We start from the raw sequence: 19,892 nt of genomic DNA on the forward strand, positions 1-19,892 counted from the left end.
TCATGTAAGGACTGGAAGGTGCTACATGGAAGCTGTCCCTCATGTTGGTAGTTTTCATGATCCAGAGATTCTCAAGACCATTAGAAGGGGAAAGAAGATTTGAATTAGGTCTAGTTAACCTCTACCTATGCTGAGAAAGGATCATCTCTACAACAGATCTGACAAATGGCCATCTGGTCTTTGCTTAAAAGTCCTAAGTGAGGCAGAACCCAGCAACACCTGAGGCAAGCCATTCTACTTTTGGGTTGTAATCTTTAAGAGAGAATCAGCATGGCAGAGTGAATAGAGAGCCAACTCTAGAGGCAGAAAGACTTGTCTCTAATCTAGATTAGCTGTGTAGACCATGGGTAAACTTTCAGCAGCCCAGGTAACTCTCCCAGTCCATGTTAAAGATCCACCCTCTTTCAGTGGAGAGTTTCATATTAGGGGTTGCACATATAGATAAAAGAATCTCAGAATACTGTCCCATGTCCCCAAAATATTTGGAAGTTTTTCCTTACATTAAATTTGTCTCTGTAATTTTCATCTTCGGCATTTACTTCTACCTCCTGCCACCAAATGGAACAAGTTGTCGTCTTCTCTTTTGCCATGACAGCCCAGTACTTCACACATAGTAAATGCTTGACTGACTGAGACCTGAACCTCCAATTTTGCTCTTTTTCAGTATAAACATCCCTTGTTTCTTCAAAGCTTTCTCGTATAACATGAACTCAAGGTCCTTTACCATTTTGGTTGCTCTCCTCTGGACACTCTCAATCAATAAATATTTATTAAGTTCCTGCTACATGCCAGGCACTATGCTAAGCACAGGGAATCTAAAAAGAGGCCAAAGACAGTCCCTGCCCTCAAAGAGCTCACAATCTAATGGAGGAGAAAATAAGCAAACAAATATATACAAACTACAGTCAGGATACATAGGAAATAACAGAGGGAAGGCACTAGAAGTAAGAGGAGTTGGGGAAAGGCTTCCTGTAGAAGATGGGAATTTTAGTTGGGACTTGAAGAAAGCCAGAGAATGCAGTAGGCAGAGATGAGGAGGGACGGCCAGAGAACATGCCCAGAGCCAAGAGATGTAGTGCCCACAATTATGCATGATGTTGGTCATACCAGGGCAGAGTATGATAGGACCACCACCTCCTTAGTTATAGACACCATGCCTCTCGGTGCTACCTAAGATGATAAGAGCTTTCTTGGTCATTATCTCCATTGTTGACACATATTGAGCTTGCAGGAGTAAAATAAAACTGATTGTTTTTCTAATGAGCCACTGCTTGAGCTCTGTCTTTTTCATGTTGTACTTGTGAAATTAACTTTTTTTGGAACTCCTGATTACATTTCATCACATTTGATTTTGCCCAGTGCTTTGACCTATCAAGATATTTTTCAATCCTAACTTATTTAGGGAATTATCAAGCCTTCAAAACTTTGTGCCCTCTGAAATTTTACTAAGAATGCCCTCCCTCTATATTTTGCCAAGTCACTTGGCAAAAATGCTAAAGAACATAGCAAAACATAGATTCCCAGGGCACTCCATTGTGGGCTGCCTTCCATATTGATATGGAACCATTAATTACTACTATCTGTGAAGTCCAGCCAATTAACCAATTTGCAATCCACTTAATGATACTACTGTCTAGCTGACATTCCTTAATTTTTATCTACAAAAATAGCACAAGAGACTCACATGTTTCACTAGAATCTAGGAAAATGATATTTATGGCTTTTCACTGATATCAGTTGAGTAATATCATAAAAAAGGAAATGAAGATAGTCTACCATGATCTATTCTTTATGAAACTATGCTGACTGTGATCACCATTTCCTTGTCTAGATGTTTATTAGCTATTCTTTCAATACGTTGGTCTAGAAATTTACCAAGAATTGAAATCAGGTGCATTGACCAATAGCTTGCAGACTCTAGTCTCTTCCTTTTTCTGAAAATTGGGACAATTGCCTGTTTCTCATCTCCCAAAGCTTTCAAAGCTCACTTGCAGTGGGTCAGTGAGCACATCTGTCAGGTCTTTCAGTACTTAAGAATGAAATTCATCTGGGCTTTGTTACTTGAACTTGTCAATGGTGACTAGCTGCTCACTGATTATCTCCTTTCCCCATTCGTCATTTTTGTTCTGTCCTTTTCATTCCAAAGATCATTTTGGCATTGAAGACAGCAGTACAAGCCTTCCTGAAACCCACCACTCCTAGTTTTGCCTTCAGGGGCCAAGCTGACACAGTCTGATTCTTCTTCTATGAGACAATCCTTTCAATATTTGAAGATAGCTTTGAAGCTCCTCACAAGTCAACCCCTCCAGTTTCTTGGTGGGATCTTCTTTTGGTCTGGTTTCCAGTTCCCTTACCATCCTGGTCTCTCCTCTTGATGAGCTTCAGCTTTCAGAGTCTTTCCTAAAATGTGGCATTGCAATCTTGACACATTACAATTAGATGTAATATAAGTGTGAGAAAAGCAAGGGTAGAAAAAAGTCATCTGATGTCAACAAGGGAGAATGTCTGCTTTAAGCTTTTATAAGAAACACCCGTATTATCTCTAAGGAACAAAAATAAAGAAACCTGGTTTCCTCTGTCTAACCATGATTCCACATGTGTTGGTGAGAAAGAATGACCAGGGAGATCCTTTTATTAACTCTGGACTATTATTGTGTTTTCTTCATAAAAACTGTAGAGATTAACATTGCTAAATATAAAAAGTGTGTAATCTGAAGAATGATAAAAGGTAAAAGAAGTGGTGATATTCCCTTCCTGGAAAATTGGGATTTTGGAAGAGGATCCTTGGGGGACCGTGGAACAAAGTGGTTATTCATTTTGCTAGGAAATCTAGGTTTGAGGTAACTTTGCATACTGCAGTTGCCTTGGAGAGAAGATTCCTCTCTATATAGTCCCAACCGACAACCCAGCTCAGCAGAAATGCCCACATTCATGATTACTTGGGAAGTAAGCAGGAGGTACTTTTTAACACTCCTTAGGGGCATTGAAACTCAAGCAGACCTATCCATTATTATTTCATTTACAGGAGTAAATTAGGTTGATTGACTCCAACCATCACCAAATCAAATTAAAAAGTTCCTGGCAAAGAAAAGATCTCTTCTTCATTTCACACAGCTTGGCAGGGCTGAATTTGCAGCTTCTTATGTCCCTGGTGAATCTCAGGCCTGCGTTTCAATCCACTTTGATTTCCAAATATCCATTTCAGCAATTTCTCAGGAGCTGGGGGTAGGTTGGGAGGGGGGAAGTACAGGCTGTGTTACAGTTCAGGAAGGGTATAAAAGGACATTAATCATTCCCGTGGAAATGTTCCCGTCAGCAAGTCAAACTGCTGATATTAATGAGTGTGTTTCATATTTCATTGAGTCTCTCCTGGTTTCAACTGTTCCTTATGACTCAGCTGGCAAAAGACAAAACAGTCGCCTAAGAGGTGAACGTCTTATGGAAAGGTAATAAAATGGCATTGTAGCAGTCTAGAGCCTAGCTTTACTTACAGCTGGGTACTGACCCACCACATTCAACCAGTATGGGCCCAGGATAACTGAAGCCATTCCTTCCCCCATTGACCAGCATCCTAAGATCAGGGGGCTCATTCTCAGGGGATTCATTCACTCTCTTGAGACATAGAGAGGAGGTAAAAAGCAAAGATGAGGGAGTGTCCATCTGTACCAATCTTGGAGTGGAAGTATAAAGAATGGGTAAAATTATGATAGTGTTCTAATGATTATGAAGTTGTACAGTATGCTGCCAGTGACTCTTGGAAGGATCCAAACATAGGACACAGAAATCTTTGGAACTGGTAAGGATGATGGGGGATGGTGTAGTGTCTAGAGTATGTCCTGAAGAAATAAATGAATAAATATCTCTTAACTGAACTGGTCTATTGATTAGTAAAATTATTAAGAGAAGAAAAAGATTCAAGTCTCTTCATGCTTTCTAAGTACCATAGCTGAGAGTTTCTTGTGAATTAGGCAGCTGATAGACAGCTTGCTACAAGAAAGCTTGCTATGGTGGGAAGTATTTTTAGTCCTAGAAGACCTGAGTCTGAATCATGTCTCTTTCCCTCACTGGGTCTTAGTTTCCCCATTAATAAAGGGTTCAATTGGCTAGTCTCGAAGCTCTTTTGCAGCTCTAAGTCCTGTGAACCTATGCCACGAAGCCCTAGCCCTGAGTCCCAGTGACCCAGGTTAGATGAAGTCCCACATAGATGTTCTGCTTGACAGACTCACCGGGATGGGCAATCTCTTCGGTTGCAGGCTACGGGTTGCACAGTTGGCTTAGCCTTCCCGGCACAATATGAAGGGTTGACCTCGGTATTATTCAGCACACACTTCAGCTGAAGTTGTTGAACTCCTTTGTTCCCACATGAAGCTGAACATCCCACCAGTCTGTCCACAGACCACCAGTATTCTGCAGCAGCCACAAGGAAAGATTGGAAGATAGCCTGGGGTTACTTATAGCACTCTCTCTTCCAGTGGGTATAACTGTGAAGCCCATCACTCCCAGTTTGGTGTTATGGGTCATACTCATACTAGAACTTTTGTTTATTATTCTCCCTCCACCCCAATAATCATATATAATAAGATCTCAGAGGATGAAGGGATCTGAAGTCCCAGAACCTAGGTTTGGCTGTGGCATTTGCTGCCTTTGTGAGTGGTGCAAGTCACTTTACTGGTACATGCCTCAGTTTCCTTATCTGTAAGATAAAGGGGTTGGATATTGTAATAAATGTCTCTGGGAACTTTTGTATCTTTCAATCCCATGGATTTTGTAAATCACAAACTTGATAAATAACTGATACGCCTAAGAAATTCTTCATTCATATTGTATGAGATCAGTCAAGCAAGAAGCTCTTACTAGGCATGTACCATATATACCAAGCACTGTGATAAGTGCTTGGGACGTGAAATGAGATGTAGAGAATTAGGGTTTGTTTTACTTTCTTATGTTGTATATGTGTATGTAGGTGGAGGCAGGAGAATATTTAAAAATACTTGTGGGCTTGTAAACTTTTAGTGCTTCATTTGCAAGATGATGCCATGCAAACTGCAGATTAGCCGCTAAAGTGTAGCAGGGTAGGAAGACTGGCCAGCGGGGAAACTGATCTTTATTTTTCTGTCTGTGAAGCCATTGCATTGTGGGGTGAGTAGGTGGGAACAGGAGGCTTAAGGGGGAAAAAAAGTTTTATGGGCTTGGAAAAATTCTTTTTTATTTTCCAAGGCTATCTTTCCATATTGTCATCCAACTGTTTCCTTGCCTTCAGAAACCTGCATTTTGGAAACAATGTGCAATGGAATTTTTCTTTGAAGTGTTTCACACAGGCCTATGGAGAAACCTGGATATGTCAAGCTAGAGGTTTCGAATGGGTTTCTATAGAAAGGTCCAATTGGAATTTGTCCCACTGTTTTAGCATCAGGAGAATGCAAAGGGATGACTAATGGCAGGGTGTCCCTAGGGAGGTGATGCTGAATCCAAGCCCATGCTTCAAATTCTAATACTTGTTCTAGATGGAAATTTCCAGACAGGGCCCAGGTCAGGGCCATCTGTCAGCCAAACAAGCACACAAGACCAGTATTTCCCTAATGGTCCTTTTTATTATCCTTACTAGAAATGAACATAGAGGAAATATACCACTGTTTGGAAAAAACTACCACCTTTAGTATTCAGCCCTAGATGAAACTTTTAGGGCAGATATATGTGTATTTTATATGTGTACCCCCTTCCTATGTCCTGCTTTAAAGGGTGCCTGTTTTAATTGCAAAATGTTCAAGGTAGACTCAGGTTACGAAGATCCAGATTTTGTTTGGCTTTAGGGTTTAGTCTCTAAGGATATATGTTAATAAGAAATAATGGTACTTTATAATACTTTACCAGAACTTGAAAATTCTATTTAGTTCTCTACATTGACTTGTTCAAGAAATCAAGAATGTAACCAAACCAGTGTGATATCCAAGACCCAAACATTTTTCTCTAGCCATCACTCCCTAAAGCGTTGTCTTCCCCTATTTGCATCATCTTGCTTATTGTATTTATATCCCAACTCTCAACACAGTCCCTCACATATAGCAAGTACTTTATAAATGCTTTATATTCATTCATTAATTGAGCATAGAGTAGTGGACAGAGGATTGGCCTTAGAGCTGGGAAGGCCAGGCCTGAGAAATCTCTCTCTCTCTCTCTCTCTAATCTTCCAGTTATCAGTCTGTGTATGTATATATACACACATACATATACACGTGCATATATGTATACAGATGTGTATATGTATATCACACACACATGACACATATGCTTATATATAAGTATGAATACATGACATGTGTAAGTATACACATGGCTATGGGACCACATGCAAGCCCCATCATCTCTCAGAGCCTTTGGCAGCTCTCTAAAATCAGAATTTACATAGGAGTTTGCATCAGTGGAGAGAATTTCCACAACAGGAGTTCCACATGCTGATAAAATCACAGGTTGAACAAAAAAGCAAACCATTAGCCAAACCAAACCATAGTGCAATGCTAGGAAAGAAACCTTGCCTTGGATCACGAGAGATGCCTTCTGCGTTAGCATCCCAGCCTCATTCTGAGCGAGGCAGCTGAATTCACCCTCAGATCCTCCACTGATGTTTGTAATCTGAAGAATCTGCCCAGCTGCCAATAAGCGGTACGTTGGGTCTGCTGATGTGGCAATAGGCTGATGATCACGGAACCAGGTGATATTAGGCATAGGATGGCCCTGGACGGGGCAACCTAGAAGAAGGTCAGGTAAGAAGTAAATCTTTAGCAAAGATACCAAAAAAAGGTTTTGTTTTTTCTTAATTTTTGCTATAAAGACATGGCTTTTGAATCTATGGAGCAAAAAGATCTTTTAATCCACTCTAATCTGATTTTCATCTTGATGGACCATGCCTACTGTAAACCCCAAATCTCTTCTAGCACGGTGCTTTGCATGGAGTAGGGGCTTCCTAAATGTTTCCTGAATGAAGAACCCTTTACATTTGTAGAGTTCCCTTTGTAATAGACTCTTTTCTTTGAAGTAGGTTTATTTATAATATCTGTCCATTTCATGGATATGTCATAGCAATTTAAAAAATTAGCTACTGAATTAAAAACTCTCAGAAGGTGATGTGTTACTTTTTGATTAATTCAGTTATGTCTACAAATTAATTGTATTCATTTTTCATGAGTTCAATCAACTTTCATTTACTGAACAATATCAATCTGTCTCCATTTTGATTTTTCATGGGAAGAAATGACCTTTTAAAACAGTAAGGCAGGAAAAATCATAAGAATACATCAATGTTTGTAAAGACCAAACCAGCTTGTAAAAATTCTATTTGAATCCTTTTCACAGAAGGGAACTTTCATGTAAAAGTTTTTTTTAAAGTCCTCACAAAAGACTAGCATAATAACTGATTTGCATCTAATTTATGATCTGCAGTGATGGAAGGAATACCCATAGTGATGAAGATGGACCCATTAGAGTATCTAATGATAAAATTATAATAATATATTTCTGGGATACCATTCCTCCAGGATCATTTGAGTGATATATCGTCAAAGAGAAACTAGGGAAATGGGTAGGGGTGGTACCCTGAGTCAGGAAAGATGTGATCATTCACTGGAGTCATGGTTTATCAGTTACCTTGATTCTGTAAATAAGATGATAATTCTGGGAAAAGGAGTTTAGTGGAAGGTCCAATGGTGAAGAGAATATTGTCTGTTACTGGCATCCCTGGGGAGATGACCTCCAGAGATGATAGTTTTTTTTCATCTAGGATGCATTGGTTACTTATTGAAACCAGGTCTAGTACTAGCTTAGGTAAGATAAGAGGGGAAGAAGCTAAGTTTCACCAAGGATCAGAATTACACTTACCAACTTGTTAGTGAATTTAATCAAAACAGGGAAACAGGTCATTTCATCATAACATACCTTCCAGGGGATAGACCCATTGAGTCTTCCAGGAAGGGTGAACATGGTGATTGCAGAGGACTCAGGACAGTTTGGTGCTTAAACGAAGAGTCACTGGGGGCCTGATAAGGAAAGGTCCTTCTCGTTCAGGGAGTCAGAGACAAGGGTAGGACTTCTGAGGGACTGGATCTATAAAGATTTACCCCTAGCTGTTAGCATAGAGGAAATGGAAGGAGCACAGGGGGGACTTAATACTAGGGATGGCCTTGGCAGTACTCTGTTCTTTTTGGGTCTGTATATAGGATGTGTATTTTATCAGGTAAAGAGCACTGAAAAAACCTAGAGCTCTGTAGGTAGTACATGGTATAGTAGAAAAAGCAATGTTCTTGGCATTGGGAGACCTAAGTCTAAATCCAGATTCTGCCACTCCCCACTTGTATGACTTTGGCTACTTCTTTGGGCCTCAGCTTATTTCTTATTAAAATGGGGATAATAATAGTTCTATCAACTTCAAGGAATAATTTTGAGACTCAAATGAGATATGTACATAAAAGGCTACTGTACCAATATCGGCTATTATATCATATCTTGGTTTAGGTGACTTCTTGACTTGACTCATTAATTCTTTCTAAGTATTTGAAAAGTGTTGAATTCTGAATTGCATCTTCTTGGGGTCAGTTTTAAGGACCCCTCCCACTGTTTTCCATTAATAGCCTCACAAAATGGGGGATGGTCCAAAGGAACTGACTTCGAGGGCAGTACTAGGGAAGGATTGGGTGGGGTAACCAAGCACCCTTGAAACAGTCCTGATTTGAAGTCATATAGTAATTTTACTTCTCAGAATGAGTGCTTACTAATAGTGTAATTTCCTTCTGAACAGAGCTGGTATTATATCCTTCTTTGTAGCCTTTGTAACCTTCTTTGTAACCTCACATTACATGAATTTTAATTTATTGAATCAAAGCAGCCTTACTAAAATTTTAATGAGAGCTTTAATTTATTTCTAAGATATATATCCCTTACCTTATTTCAAAAGTGCAACTTTTCAGGATGCATGATAACTCATTTCTAGAGCAGTTTAAGGTTAAAAGCTCTTTCCTCATGACGGCCCTGGAAAGTATGTGATACCATTATCCTATTTCAGATGAGCAATCTGACAAGTGATTTGTGAAAAGGGAAGTGATTTGTCCACAGTCACACAGATATCTGAATTAGGATTTGAATTTGGGTCTTTCTTGAATCTAGGCAAGCATTCTTACTTTTCAAGAAAAAGGTGGTGAGTAGGCATATTTTTCTATCACATCTGCTCCTTACAAAAATTGTAGGCCATGTAGACACCAGCCAAATAAAGCATTTTCTTTTTTTGCTTTATAGGTTGACAGATGAGAATATAGCTGTCCACAAGTTACCAGGAAGCACTTGGCCAGAAGTGCTGCCATATTTCTTTCTAAAGGTCAATTTCTCCTATTCCACTAGGAATGATTTTTCTGAGTAATTGGGAGGAAGTCTGAGACAACAACTTGAGGCTGTTCTTTAAGCCTGATAATATTACTGGTGAGGTATGCCAGAAACCACAGTTTTTCTTTAAAAAAAATACAGGTTTACGTAAATATGAAGTCTGACCTTCTGAGGGGACATGTTCAAGATAACCATGCTGAGGGCATTTGGTGTTCCCCAGATCTTTTATAAACTTATGTATTTTATTTTATGCATTTAAAATCATAATTTTGAGAAGGAGCCCATAGGTTTCAAAGCCAGACTGATCAGAAACAAGCTAAGAACCCCCGGGTTAGATGATTTTTTAAGGTACTTTCTGGCTTTAAATTCTATGATCCTAAATCTACTGTCCCTATGGGAGGTGGAGACAGGGAGCAGAGAGAGAAGGGAAAAGGCCTACTATGAGCTGGGCATGTAGACTCAGCAGAAAAAGGGTAGCTCCTCACATGGAATTTCAGAACATTAGAGCTAAAAGAGACCAGAGACTTTAATATTAACTAGTCCAATTTCCTCATTTTACAGCAGGGCAAACTATAGAGTTACCCAAATTTGCAAAGTTAGTAAGCGACAGGGCCAGGACCATGGTCCCTTCAAATTCAGATGTGTTAGAAGGTCCATTGCTGGTGCTCTGAGTAGACTTCCTAGAGGATGTGAATTCGGTTCAAAATTTTGGAGGAGGGAGTTAATAGCAACAAATAGGGTGCTGAGATGTTGTACACTCAGGCCACAAACCCATACTTTTCTCCTGCCACTCTAGGTAGGTGGAACGGATGGAAAGATGACCTTCAGGGGTCCCTGGAATGTGACTCCAGTTTAAAAGATCGGAACATTGCTAACATATGTCCCTTTCTTGGAATGTCTTTCCCTTTCCTCTTTGCTTTTCTAAAGTTTTCAGAGTTCAGCTCAAATTCTCCCATTACCATGAAGTCTTCTCTGACTACTTCATTCCACAGTACAAGCTCCCTTGTCTCATTATCTACTTACTACTTAGATGACTTTGAGTAAGTCTGTCTCCTCTGTGGATAAAAATTGTCAATGCCAGAATAAAGCAGAACCAAACCCAAACCAGGAATTTAGGGACTAACAAGGGTTAAGTTTGCCATCAAGGGATCCCCACCTGCACAGATTGGAGATTCCTTGAAGGAACAAAGCTTATGTAGATTTCAATTTTGGCAGGAGGTGCACTGGGTAATGGGGTACCTTTGGATTGGACAAGACTTGCTGGGAGCTTGCAGGGAGATGTGATATTCCTCCACTGCACAGGATGAGTTGCTGGGGCTAGTAACAGGAATTCAGGTTAGCTTTCTCTTATAACCCTGCCCTAAAAAAGACAGGACTGTCTTTGCTGTTTCAGCAGTTAAGGAAGGTCATAAGCAAGGGCAGCAGCTGCCATATGAACAGGGTCAGAGGTAAGATAGAAGAATTACAGCAAAAATGGAGTTGCTTTAGTTTTCTGGGCTACCCACACCTCCCTTGTAAAAGGGTGAGTGGAATTAGATGTTCATCTAGGGCCTCTCTATTTATAGATCTATAGTACAATGGTAGTATGCATTTACTATTTACCTATACACTGCCTAATGTTGTTTAACTCTTATGATGTAACTTATCCTTAATATTTGTACGTGAGTCACATTTCCTTTCATGTTTCCATGAAGCATCCTTAGATGTTTCCCATTCACCTGCTTTATTGAGGTAGATGACTGCATCTCTGTCCCATTTCTCTAGACATTAAGATTGTACCACAAAGCCTGTCTCCTCTTTCTCCCTGCTTCATATGCCTGAGGAACCCTCTCAGTCCCAAAGAGATGGTACTTTGTTAATTAGCGTCTACTGCTCTGGAGAGAGGCCTTTGGAGTTGCTGTTCCCACTTGCAGAGGCAGCTTGAAAGAATTAGCAAAGTAGATTGTGAAAGGAAAGAGGCCATGAGGGGTAGCCCCCATGTAATAGTGGGGATTTCAAACTTGGTAACTGAGTGACTTCCCTAGGAGGAGAGTAAGAAGGGGGATATGGTGAGAATGGTCCATCTTTGTTAACTTCTTCCTCTAGCCCCTAAACCGAACTTACTTACATTTGGAGGGCATTTTTAACACCCGCATTTTCTTAAGGTTCCTTTTCTTGGCTTTGATTCCTCACATTTTCATAGGATCATAGAATTGAACCTCAAGGTCATCTCGTCCAGACTCCTCATTATATAGATTATGATTCAGACCCACAAAGGTTAAAAGTTACATACTGTTGTGTAGATCTCTCCCTGGGGAAAGTCTTGAACAATGAACTATGTTGCAAGCTGCTATAGTGTTAGGAACAGAGCACCATAACAGCCTGGACAGTGGTAATCTTTAAGTTTGAAGACCAGCAAGAGCTAGTTTCTTTTGACATATTTGAAGTCTTTCCTTATTCCCCCGGGTATGCCTGTGTGAAAGGTCCCTGGCTGGGAAAAGAGTTGATGGGAAAGAAAGAAGGGGTGGGGAGAGGAAAGGGATAGGGTCAGAAATGACTGAAGAAAGGACAAACTTCAGTTTTTTGGACATTGTATTAACTTTATGTAGGTTATTTCTGCATAGGCTATGTATGCATTAGATAGCTTAGTTGCTAATCTTCACTGAATTTAATTGAATATGTTTATTAACATCTAGATAGTACCTGGCTACAATGTATTTATAATTAATGTAACTGTTTCTCGTGGACCTGAAATTCTTAGGAAAATCTACTTATTATCTGTTATTTTATAACTAAGACCCAAAAAGCCCATCAGTCACTATTATGAATTATCTTTTCCATGTCAACTATGTCTTTAAATATTTTTTACTGAATAAAAATATTTGCCTAGTGCTCACCAACATATTTTTTCCATTGAAGATTATTATTCAATCTTCCAAAGTCTATACTCCCTGTGCTAACTTGTGTGTCTATCTGTATGTACGCATGGATGTGTATACAGTGGCCTTTGAGAATAGCCAGTAGCCAATAGTAGAAAGGAAGAATCCAACCCCAATTCCCACTGTGTATGTTCCTGATGAATAATTATTACATTTTCTACTGCTAATGAGAAAACCTTACTTGTCACAGTGGGTCCCTTATGCCACTGGACATTTCTCATTTGTTAAAGTAGAAGACACATCCATCATTTCTCATAGGTGAATGATCTTTGTCTATCTCCCTGGCCTGGACACCAAAGCTGTGGGCCCATTACTGAGGCCAAGTAATAAAACACCTTCTGTGGGGATATGAAGGGCCCTGCATGCAGGTGACTAGGACCTCTTTTTCTGCTTCCTGCCTCATTACATGGTCATTGACCGTATTCATCCTCCAAACTCAGCACCTGCCTCAGTAAAGGGAACAACAGAATGAGCTGGAGGCCAGCAGTTATTAAAGACCATTAGTAGTTAGTGCTGCTGAAGAGGAAACGGTGCTTGGGAAGGCTGCCTGACTAATGAGTGTTCTGGCAATGGAAAACTTCTTTCTATCAATCCTTCTTAACCAGTGAAAGAAAATATTGCCTTTAGGCCTCCCTTGTTAGGTCTGTTGTGGCTCTAAATTGAGCCAAAGCCAGGTTGTGATTCACAGATGTGTGAGGTTTTCTTCCCATTTTCTTCTGGAGGGATGGGGGGAGGGGTATGCAGCAAGAAAATAAAATTGTCATAAAAATTCTCTCTCCATTTTCCTTTATGATTAGTTAATCTTCAGATGACAGCAAGGAAGTCTCTGCTAATGGGTCTGACCTTCTTATCCTGCCTTGCTTACATGGTCATTGCACCTTCTCCTCCCTCCTTCCAACCAACTATAGCATACAGCAGATAGAGGGGTGGGGAGAATTTAACTTAGTAACTTTAAGAAAAAAGATCACCAAAGTGACTAAGTTCACATGATCACCTGCTTTGTCAGTGACTGAGACCAAGCACTTCATCAATCAGGCTGAGTCAGTTCAGCTCATAATTTATTTTTTGTATCAGCTCATCAGCTTCCACATCCCCTTTGAAACTGGGGATCCCTCCACTGCTTCCCTCAGTTTTCTTCCCCCTCTAACTGAACTTTTCCTTTGGATTTGTGTAGCTAAAATAGCATAATATAACACAAGCTAAGCTTTTTTTGGGTTACCATACTACACAGTCCACTAGAACTCTCAGATCTTTTTCTGATGAATCATCCCTATTTCTCCCATGTTGGATTTCCGAGGTTGAATCTTTAAGCACAGGCATAAGATTTCACATCCTTGTTAAGTCTTGTTTTGTGAGATTCAGCCTCGTCTACTGAAGCTTTAGGAAACTTGACTGGTGAGAGGGGAGTTAGAGAGGTAGTGGCTCTGTCCCTTTACCTCCTTTGAACTTTCAGTGAAGTTCCTAGGGATTATCTGGAAGGTGCTTGTGGTTGGCATTTATCCATCTATCCAAGAAACATTAAGTGACAACTGTGTGCCAGACATTGTGCTGGATTCTGGGGACACAAGACAAAAAAAATAGAAAGAAATAGACTTTGTCCTGGAGAAGCTTTTATTCTCTTGACTAAAGGGTGTAAGCATAATATGGTGGACTCATATTGACTTATTGAACTCCATATCATCAGTAATTGAGAATATAGATTTAGAACTGGAAGGAACCTTAGAGATAATCTACTCCAGTCCCTTCATTTTGCAAAAGAAGAAACTCTGACCCAAAAAGGAGTGGTTTGTCCAAGGTTACAGAAGTAACAAGTAACATCAAACACTCTAATTCCAGATCCAGAATTCTTTCCAAGGGCCATGCTGCCTCTCATTTAAGAGAAAGGCAAGCATCTCATGCAAGTTGGATGTTTCATGCTGGCTCACATATTAGTCCAGTTTGTTCCCAAATGGTATTTCAATGTAATATTTCGACCACAATTAGTGCTGAGTCCTTATTTATCCATACCAAACAGAAGGAACTGGTCGTACTTTTTTTTCTCCCTTTCTTCCCATCTTACAGAGGCAACTAGTATGATAGTACAGAAAAGGAGGAGCTGAGTTTTAGAAGTTAGATGGGAAAGAACTAAATAAAGGCATAGACTACATAGTAAGAAATGATGAATATGTAAAAGTTCAGAAAAGCATAGAAAGACATATGGACTGCTAAAGTCAAGCCAGCTGAACTAGGAAAGCAATATACACAATGACTACAACAATGTAAGTGAAAAGGTCAAAAAAATTCAGACTGAATATTGTGTAACCATAATAACTAAACATGGCCCCAAAGAAGAGATAAGAAAATGTACATTTGTTCTTTTTGACAGTGGTGTCAGGCTGACTGTCATGTAGGATAATTCATATACTGTCAGACTTGGTTGATGAGTTGATCAGTTCTTCTGAACTGCTTCCCCATGTACCCCTTCCCCATGGGATGGCTCTGGTCAAAGAGGGGATAGGGCTATATTTGAAAAAAAAAAAAGGTGATTTTAAAAAACAAAAGATATAAAATAGAAATGAAATTTGAAAAAAAATTGAGTAGAAAAAGGGAAGGAGTGGGGTGGGGGAATGACTTGAAAATGGGATAAAAGAATATGAAAAGGAGGAAAAAAGAATCCTGTGCATTTTCATCTATTTTAATGCTCCTTAAAGAAAGAGAAAGTGTGATGGATTAGGGCACACTGTGTAAAAATATTCAATACATGGAATTCTTGTTTCATGAGCTGGCCCTGGGCCTGTCAGCATTTACATTATAACCTTGTATTTTCATGGAGTTATAACTCACCATAAAAATGATATGTTTTGGGATGAAACTCGGTAATTGGAGTTCTCAGTCTGGGAGTCCTTTCCTTAATTTAATTTTACAAAACTTGGAAGATATTCACTCAGTCATTTACATTTTATTGAGGGCTCTCTGTTTCTTCTGTTGGGTATGTGGTACACAGAAAAATCTATCCATGTGGCCTTGGAGATCAGTAAATGAAAGTAAGAAGCCTATGCAAGTTACCTGTCTTGCTCATTCTCTTCTTGCTCAAGTCCATCCCCTTATGGTGGTAAAGGCTCTCAGAGATATAACTAAATTAAAGTGAGTAGGAGTTGGCAAGGAATAGGGGACTTATGGAAAATATGATTAACTCATTGAACAACCAGACTGAAGAAATTATTGGGAGAAGACAAGCAACCTTAACTTTCACTCTGGTCTCTCAGACCTCCCAATAATATGGTCAAATAACCAGGTGCAAAGACTATCCTCAGGCACTCATGGCCAAAGAAAATTTTAAAACATTCCAAGAAGTGGGGAACTAACTATAAAACTTATTTTCCATCCCCCAAATACTCTGCTTTTCTGCCTCTTCCACTGACTAGGGAGGCAATAAAGTCTCAGGACTGTGGGGCATTTGTTGGGAGAACTTAATCTGTATCTTATCATGTAAAGAATGAAAGAATAAGTCTGAAAACCAGGTGCAGACTTAGAGAAATATTGATCAAGAATAAATGCATTTAGGGGCAGCCAGATGGAGCAGTGAGTAAGAGCATCGGCCCTGGTGTCGGGAGACCCAGGATCGGCTCCGGCCTCAGATATTCGGCACCCACACTAAAATAACTGGCCATGTAACCTTGAGCAAGTTACTTAACCCCAATTGCTTTAAAAACAAAATCAAACAAACAAAAAGAATAAATGCATTTAACTCAGAATTATTCTGAAATTGTAAAGTCCTTCTAACCTTTCTTAAATAAAAGAATAATTGAGGATGTTCAGCCCAAAGAAAAGGAGACTGGGGGAGGTGATATGATATCATCACCATTAATAAGTAGTTATTAAATTCTTACTATGTGCTAGGCATGGGCAGCTAGATGGCAACAGATAGAGCACTGAGTCTGGAGTCAGGAAGATGAGTTCAAATTCAGCCTCAGACACTTATAAGCTATTTGACCCCTGGGCAAGTCACTTAACTCTGTTTCCCTCAGTTTCCTCATTTGTAAAATGAACTGGAGAAGGAAAAGGCAAACCACTCCAGTATCTTTGTCAAGAAACCCCCAGATGGGTCATGAAGAGTCAGACAGGATGGAACAACAACAAAAACTCAATAACCACACAACAATAGCAGCAACAACAAACCAACACAACAGCAACCACAAACAACAACAGCCAAGCATTGTACAAGCTTTGGGGAAACAAAGGAAGACTATGACATCATTCTTCAAGAATTTGACAGGCTGTCACAGAATCCCTGAATTAGAAGGGAGTATAGGGGCCATGAACAAGAATTCCATGGACAATAAATATCTTAAAGCTTGAAGACCTCTAGGTAAGAGGCAGCCTATTACCTCCAAACAAAGGTCCATTTTACTTTCGGATAGCTGTCATTGTCAGGGAGTTTTATCAAGACTAAGTCTGCCCAACAGTGGCCTCTTCCAGATCTTGCTCCCAATTCTTCCCTCTATGGTTAAGAACAAGTAAAACTTTATTTTTGCATGAATACCCTTCACATATGAAAACCACTCTTGTGTCACCTCTTCTCCAGGCTAATCCAGACATCCCCAGAGCCTAGTTTCTCCAACAAATCCCCATATGGTAAGACCCCAGGGTACTTTATCATTTTGTTTGCTTTCCCTTGACTTTTCCAAAACTTATCCTTTCAATGTCCTTCCAAAAATGAGTTGTGAAGAATCGAGCCTATTTCTTCAAACACAATCTCACTAAAGGAGGGGACAGCAGGACAATAACCTCTCATCCTGGACACTATGCATCTCCATGCAGCCTAAGCCTGCATTACCTTCCTTGGTACATAGTTAATTCAGGCTGAGCTTGGTGGCCATTCCTGCCCTGCTCCCTTCTTCCTGCCCTGCCCCATCTTTATTTAGATGAATTGTCCATACCTCCTTGTCTATACCAAGTTTGAATTCTAAATAGATTTTTTTTAACCAGTTGTAAGATTTTTACCTTAATCTTTGTTTTATTTGATTTGATTTAGCTTTTATTGTCATCAAATATGGGAGTTAACTTTGTATCACATGCAAATGTTATGTGTGCCTCCTATTCTTGTCTTCAAGTCACTGACAAAGATGTTCCATAGCTCATGGCCACAGACACATCCCATCAGTGACGTCCTTCCCAGTGGGATTTGAACTGTTAAATAATTCTGTTTCTGGCGACTCAGCAAGCTCTGATTATTCTTAACTGTCCAATCAACATTTTTCCATTTTGTCCACAAGAATAGAATGAAACCACACCAGATTCGTTGCTATAATTAAATTGTACTTGGTTCTTTGTGATAGCCATTTTTTCTTCTAGATTTTTTACTAACCATCCCTTCAATAATGCATTCTAGAACTTGAATTTGCAAACTCTATTCTCTCAACTCTTTAGCAGAGGCAGCTAGGGAGGTACAGTGGATAGAGGGCCTGAAGTCAGGAAGACCTGAGTTCAAATCCATATTCAGATGCTTACTAACTGTGTAGTGTTATAGGAATGGGAATCTGAAGATCTTCCCTGCCCCCGGGCCCTTTGATAGCCTTAAGTGACTCTGAGAACCTTCCCTGATTTGAAAATATACTCTGCCCCCTAATAGGCTGAATGTCATCACCTGGAACCTGTGGCGGGAGGCTTGCTTTTCAGGAATGCCCATACCTTGTTACTTTGTGATTGGGCAGTGGGTCAAGAGGGTTGTGACATTCTCTGACCCAGGAGAAGGCTATCTATACATTGATGTGAGGTTTTGCTTTGGGACTCACTTTGAGAAGAGTTGTGTGATTTGACCAGATGAGACTCTGGGCAGCCATTGAGTCCCCCCTCTCCCCCAGCTTTGAAAACCCAGATGTTGATGCTTCCCTCTCTGGTAACCCTGACTAGATATGAATGTAATGGTCAGACAGCTGGAAGCCCTGTTTGCTGATCTGTTTCTCTGTCTGCTTGTAACTTCTGCTTGTATTCTGTTTGTATTCTCTTAAGTTCAGGGTGCTTACTTTTCCCCCTGAACTAGGTAGAGTGATATATGTTTGACTGATTAAAGTAAGATTGTTAACCCATTTTGAGTTGCCTTCCTTTGGAGAAACACATCTAAGAACCTGTGTTGGCAGCCATTCTGGGTATGCTAGGGTGCTTGCTGCTACATAGAGGCCTGGGCAAGTTGTTGAACCTCTGCCTGCCTCAGTTTCTTCATCTGTAAAATAAGGATAATGATAGCTTTTCTCTCCCAAGGTTGTTGTGAGGATAAATGAGATAAATAAAAGGTGCTTAACAAATGCTTGTTTCCTTCTTTCTCCCCAATTCTGAAAATTAGAAGTTCTTTTTAAGTCTTGCAGGATCTCTCCTGTTCTATAAAATCTTTTGAAGATTTCCGAGTCTCAGAGAAACAACACCACAAGAAAAAACTTGTGAAGAAGACTACTATTAACTGATGCAAAGTAAAAGAAGCCAAACCAGGAAAACAATATTAACAAAAACTACAACAATGGAAATGGAGCAAATAAGAATAAAAAATTGGAACTTAAAGCTGTATTATTATAATGACCAAGCTTAGTCTCAAGAAGAGATGAGAAAATTTATCTTCTTTCTTTACAAAAGTAGAAGACTAGTCTAGAAGTTGCATATACTAATGGACTTGGTTGATACGTTGGTTAGCTTTTTAGAATGAATCCTCTACCCCCACCTCCATTTCTTTTTGTTATTTGTTACAAGGGTTGACTTTCAAGGTAGGGGAAAGTGGAGGATATATTCAGAAATGAAAAATATATCAATAAGAATAAAAACCTAGGGGCGGCAAAGTGGCACAGTGAATAGAGCACTGGCCCTGGAGTCAGGAGGCTGACTTTAAATCCGGCCTCAGACACTTAACACTTACTAGCTGTGTGACCTTGGGCAAGTCACTTAACGCCAATTGCCCTGCCTTCCCCCCTCAAAATTAAAAAAAGAATAAAAACCCAGAAACCTGATCACCCCAGATCTAGGGCCCTTGTCATACTTTCCTCCTTCTGCCCATCACGGATTCTAATTTGTAATAAGCACTTCCTCCTCAGGTTCCCATCATTTCTGTTTCAGTAACCAGTTTTTCTATGTTGGGAAGAATAAGGTTCCCAGGAGCATTTATTCTAATTGCTTTCTCCACCTTTGTAGGAATAAAGATATCAGAAGAGGGTCTAGTCATGTTCTTCTTAGTCCCAAAGAACAGAATTGGGAGTGGAAGATGCAGAGAGGCAGATTACAGTTTGATCTAATAAAAAACTCTGTACCAATGGGGACCATTCATGCAGGGAGTAGTCTCAAGATGAAGAGGGTTTTCACTGGATCACCTTCATGGGAGCTGGCATCATTATGGGATCATCATGAGGTCAAAGAGGAGTGGAACTAAATGACCTTTGAGGCTTCCATCCAACCCTAAGAGTCTGATTCTGCCATCAATCCTTAGAGTTCTCCTTTCTCCTCTCTTCCTCTACAAAAATGTGACTTAAAAAATCAGCATTAAAAGCAGTTTTTCAGATTTCGGGGTTTACAAGGCTTGGGCCCCCTCTGCCCTCTTGCAAAGTGGCAGGTGCTTTCACTAATGGCAAGGAGACCTGCTGGTTGTCT

The 19,892-nt window shown here is 39.9% G+C and overlaps 1 protein-coding gene across 4 annotated transcripts in view; it reads right to left on the reverse strand.

The window, feature by feature from the left end:
• Nucleotides 1-19,892, reverse strand: part of ADAMTSL1 (ADAMTS like 1) — a 1,086,428-nt gene that overhangs the window by 12,121 nt on the left and 1,054,415 nt on the right. For all 4 annotated transcript variants that reach the window (XM_069090660.1, XM_069090659.1, XM_069090661.1 and 1 more), the window contains 2 exons: nucleotides 6,534-6,746; nucleotides 4,227-4,407 (listed from right to left, as the gene is read on the reverse strand). In XM_069090660.1, the coding sequence (XP_068946761.1) occupies nucleotides 4,227-4,407; nucleotides 6,534-6,746 (394 nt within the window). The remainder of the gene's footprint in view (nucleotides 1-4,226; nucleotides 4,408-6,533; nucleotides 6,747-19,892) is intronic.

This window comes from Petaurus breviceps, unplaced genomic scaffold, assembly GCF_028583685.1.
Source record: "Petaurus breviceps papuanus isolate PSGF00001 unplaced genomic scaffold, PetGlider_PUasm1.0 187, whole genome shotgun sequence".
In the NCBI taxonomy this organism is placed as follows: domain Eukaryota; kingdom Metazoa; phylum Chordata; class Mammalia; order Diprotodontia; family Petauridae; genus Petaurus; species Petaurus breviceps.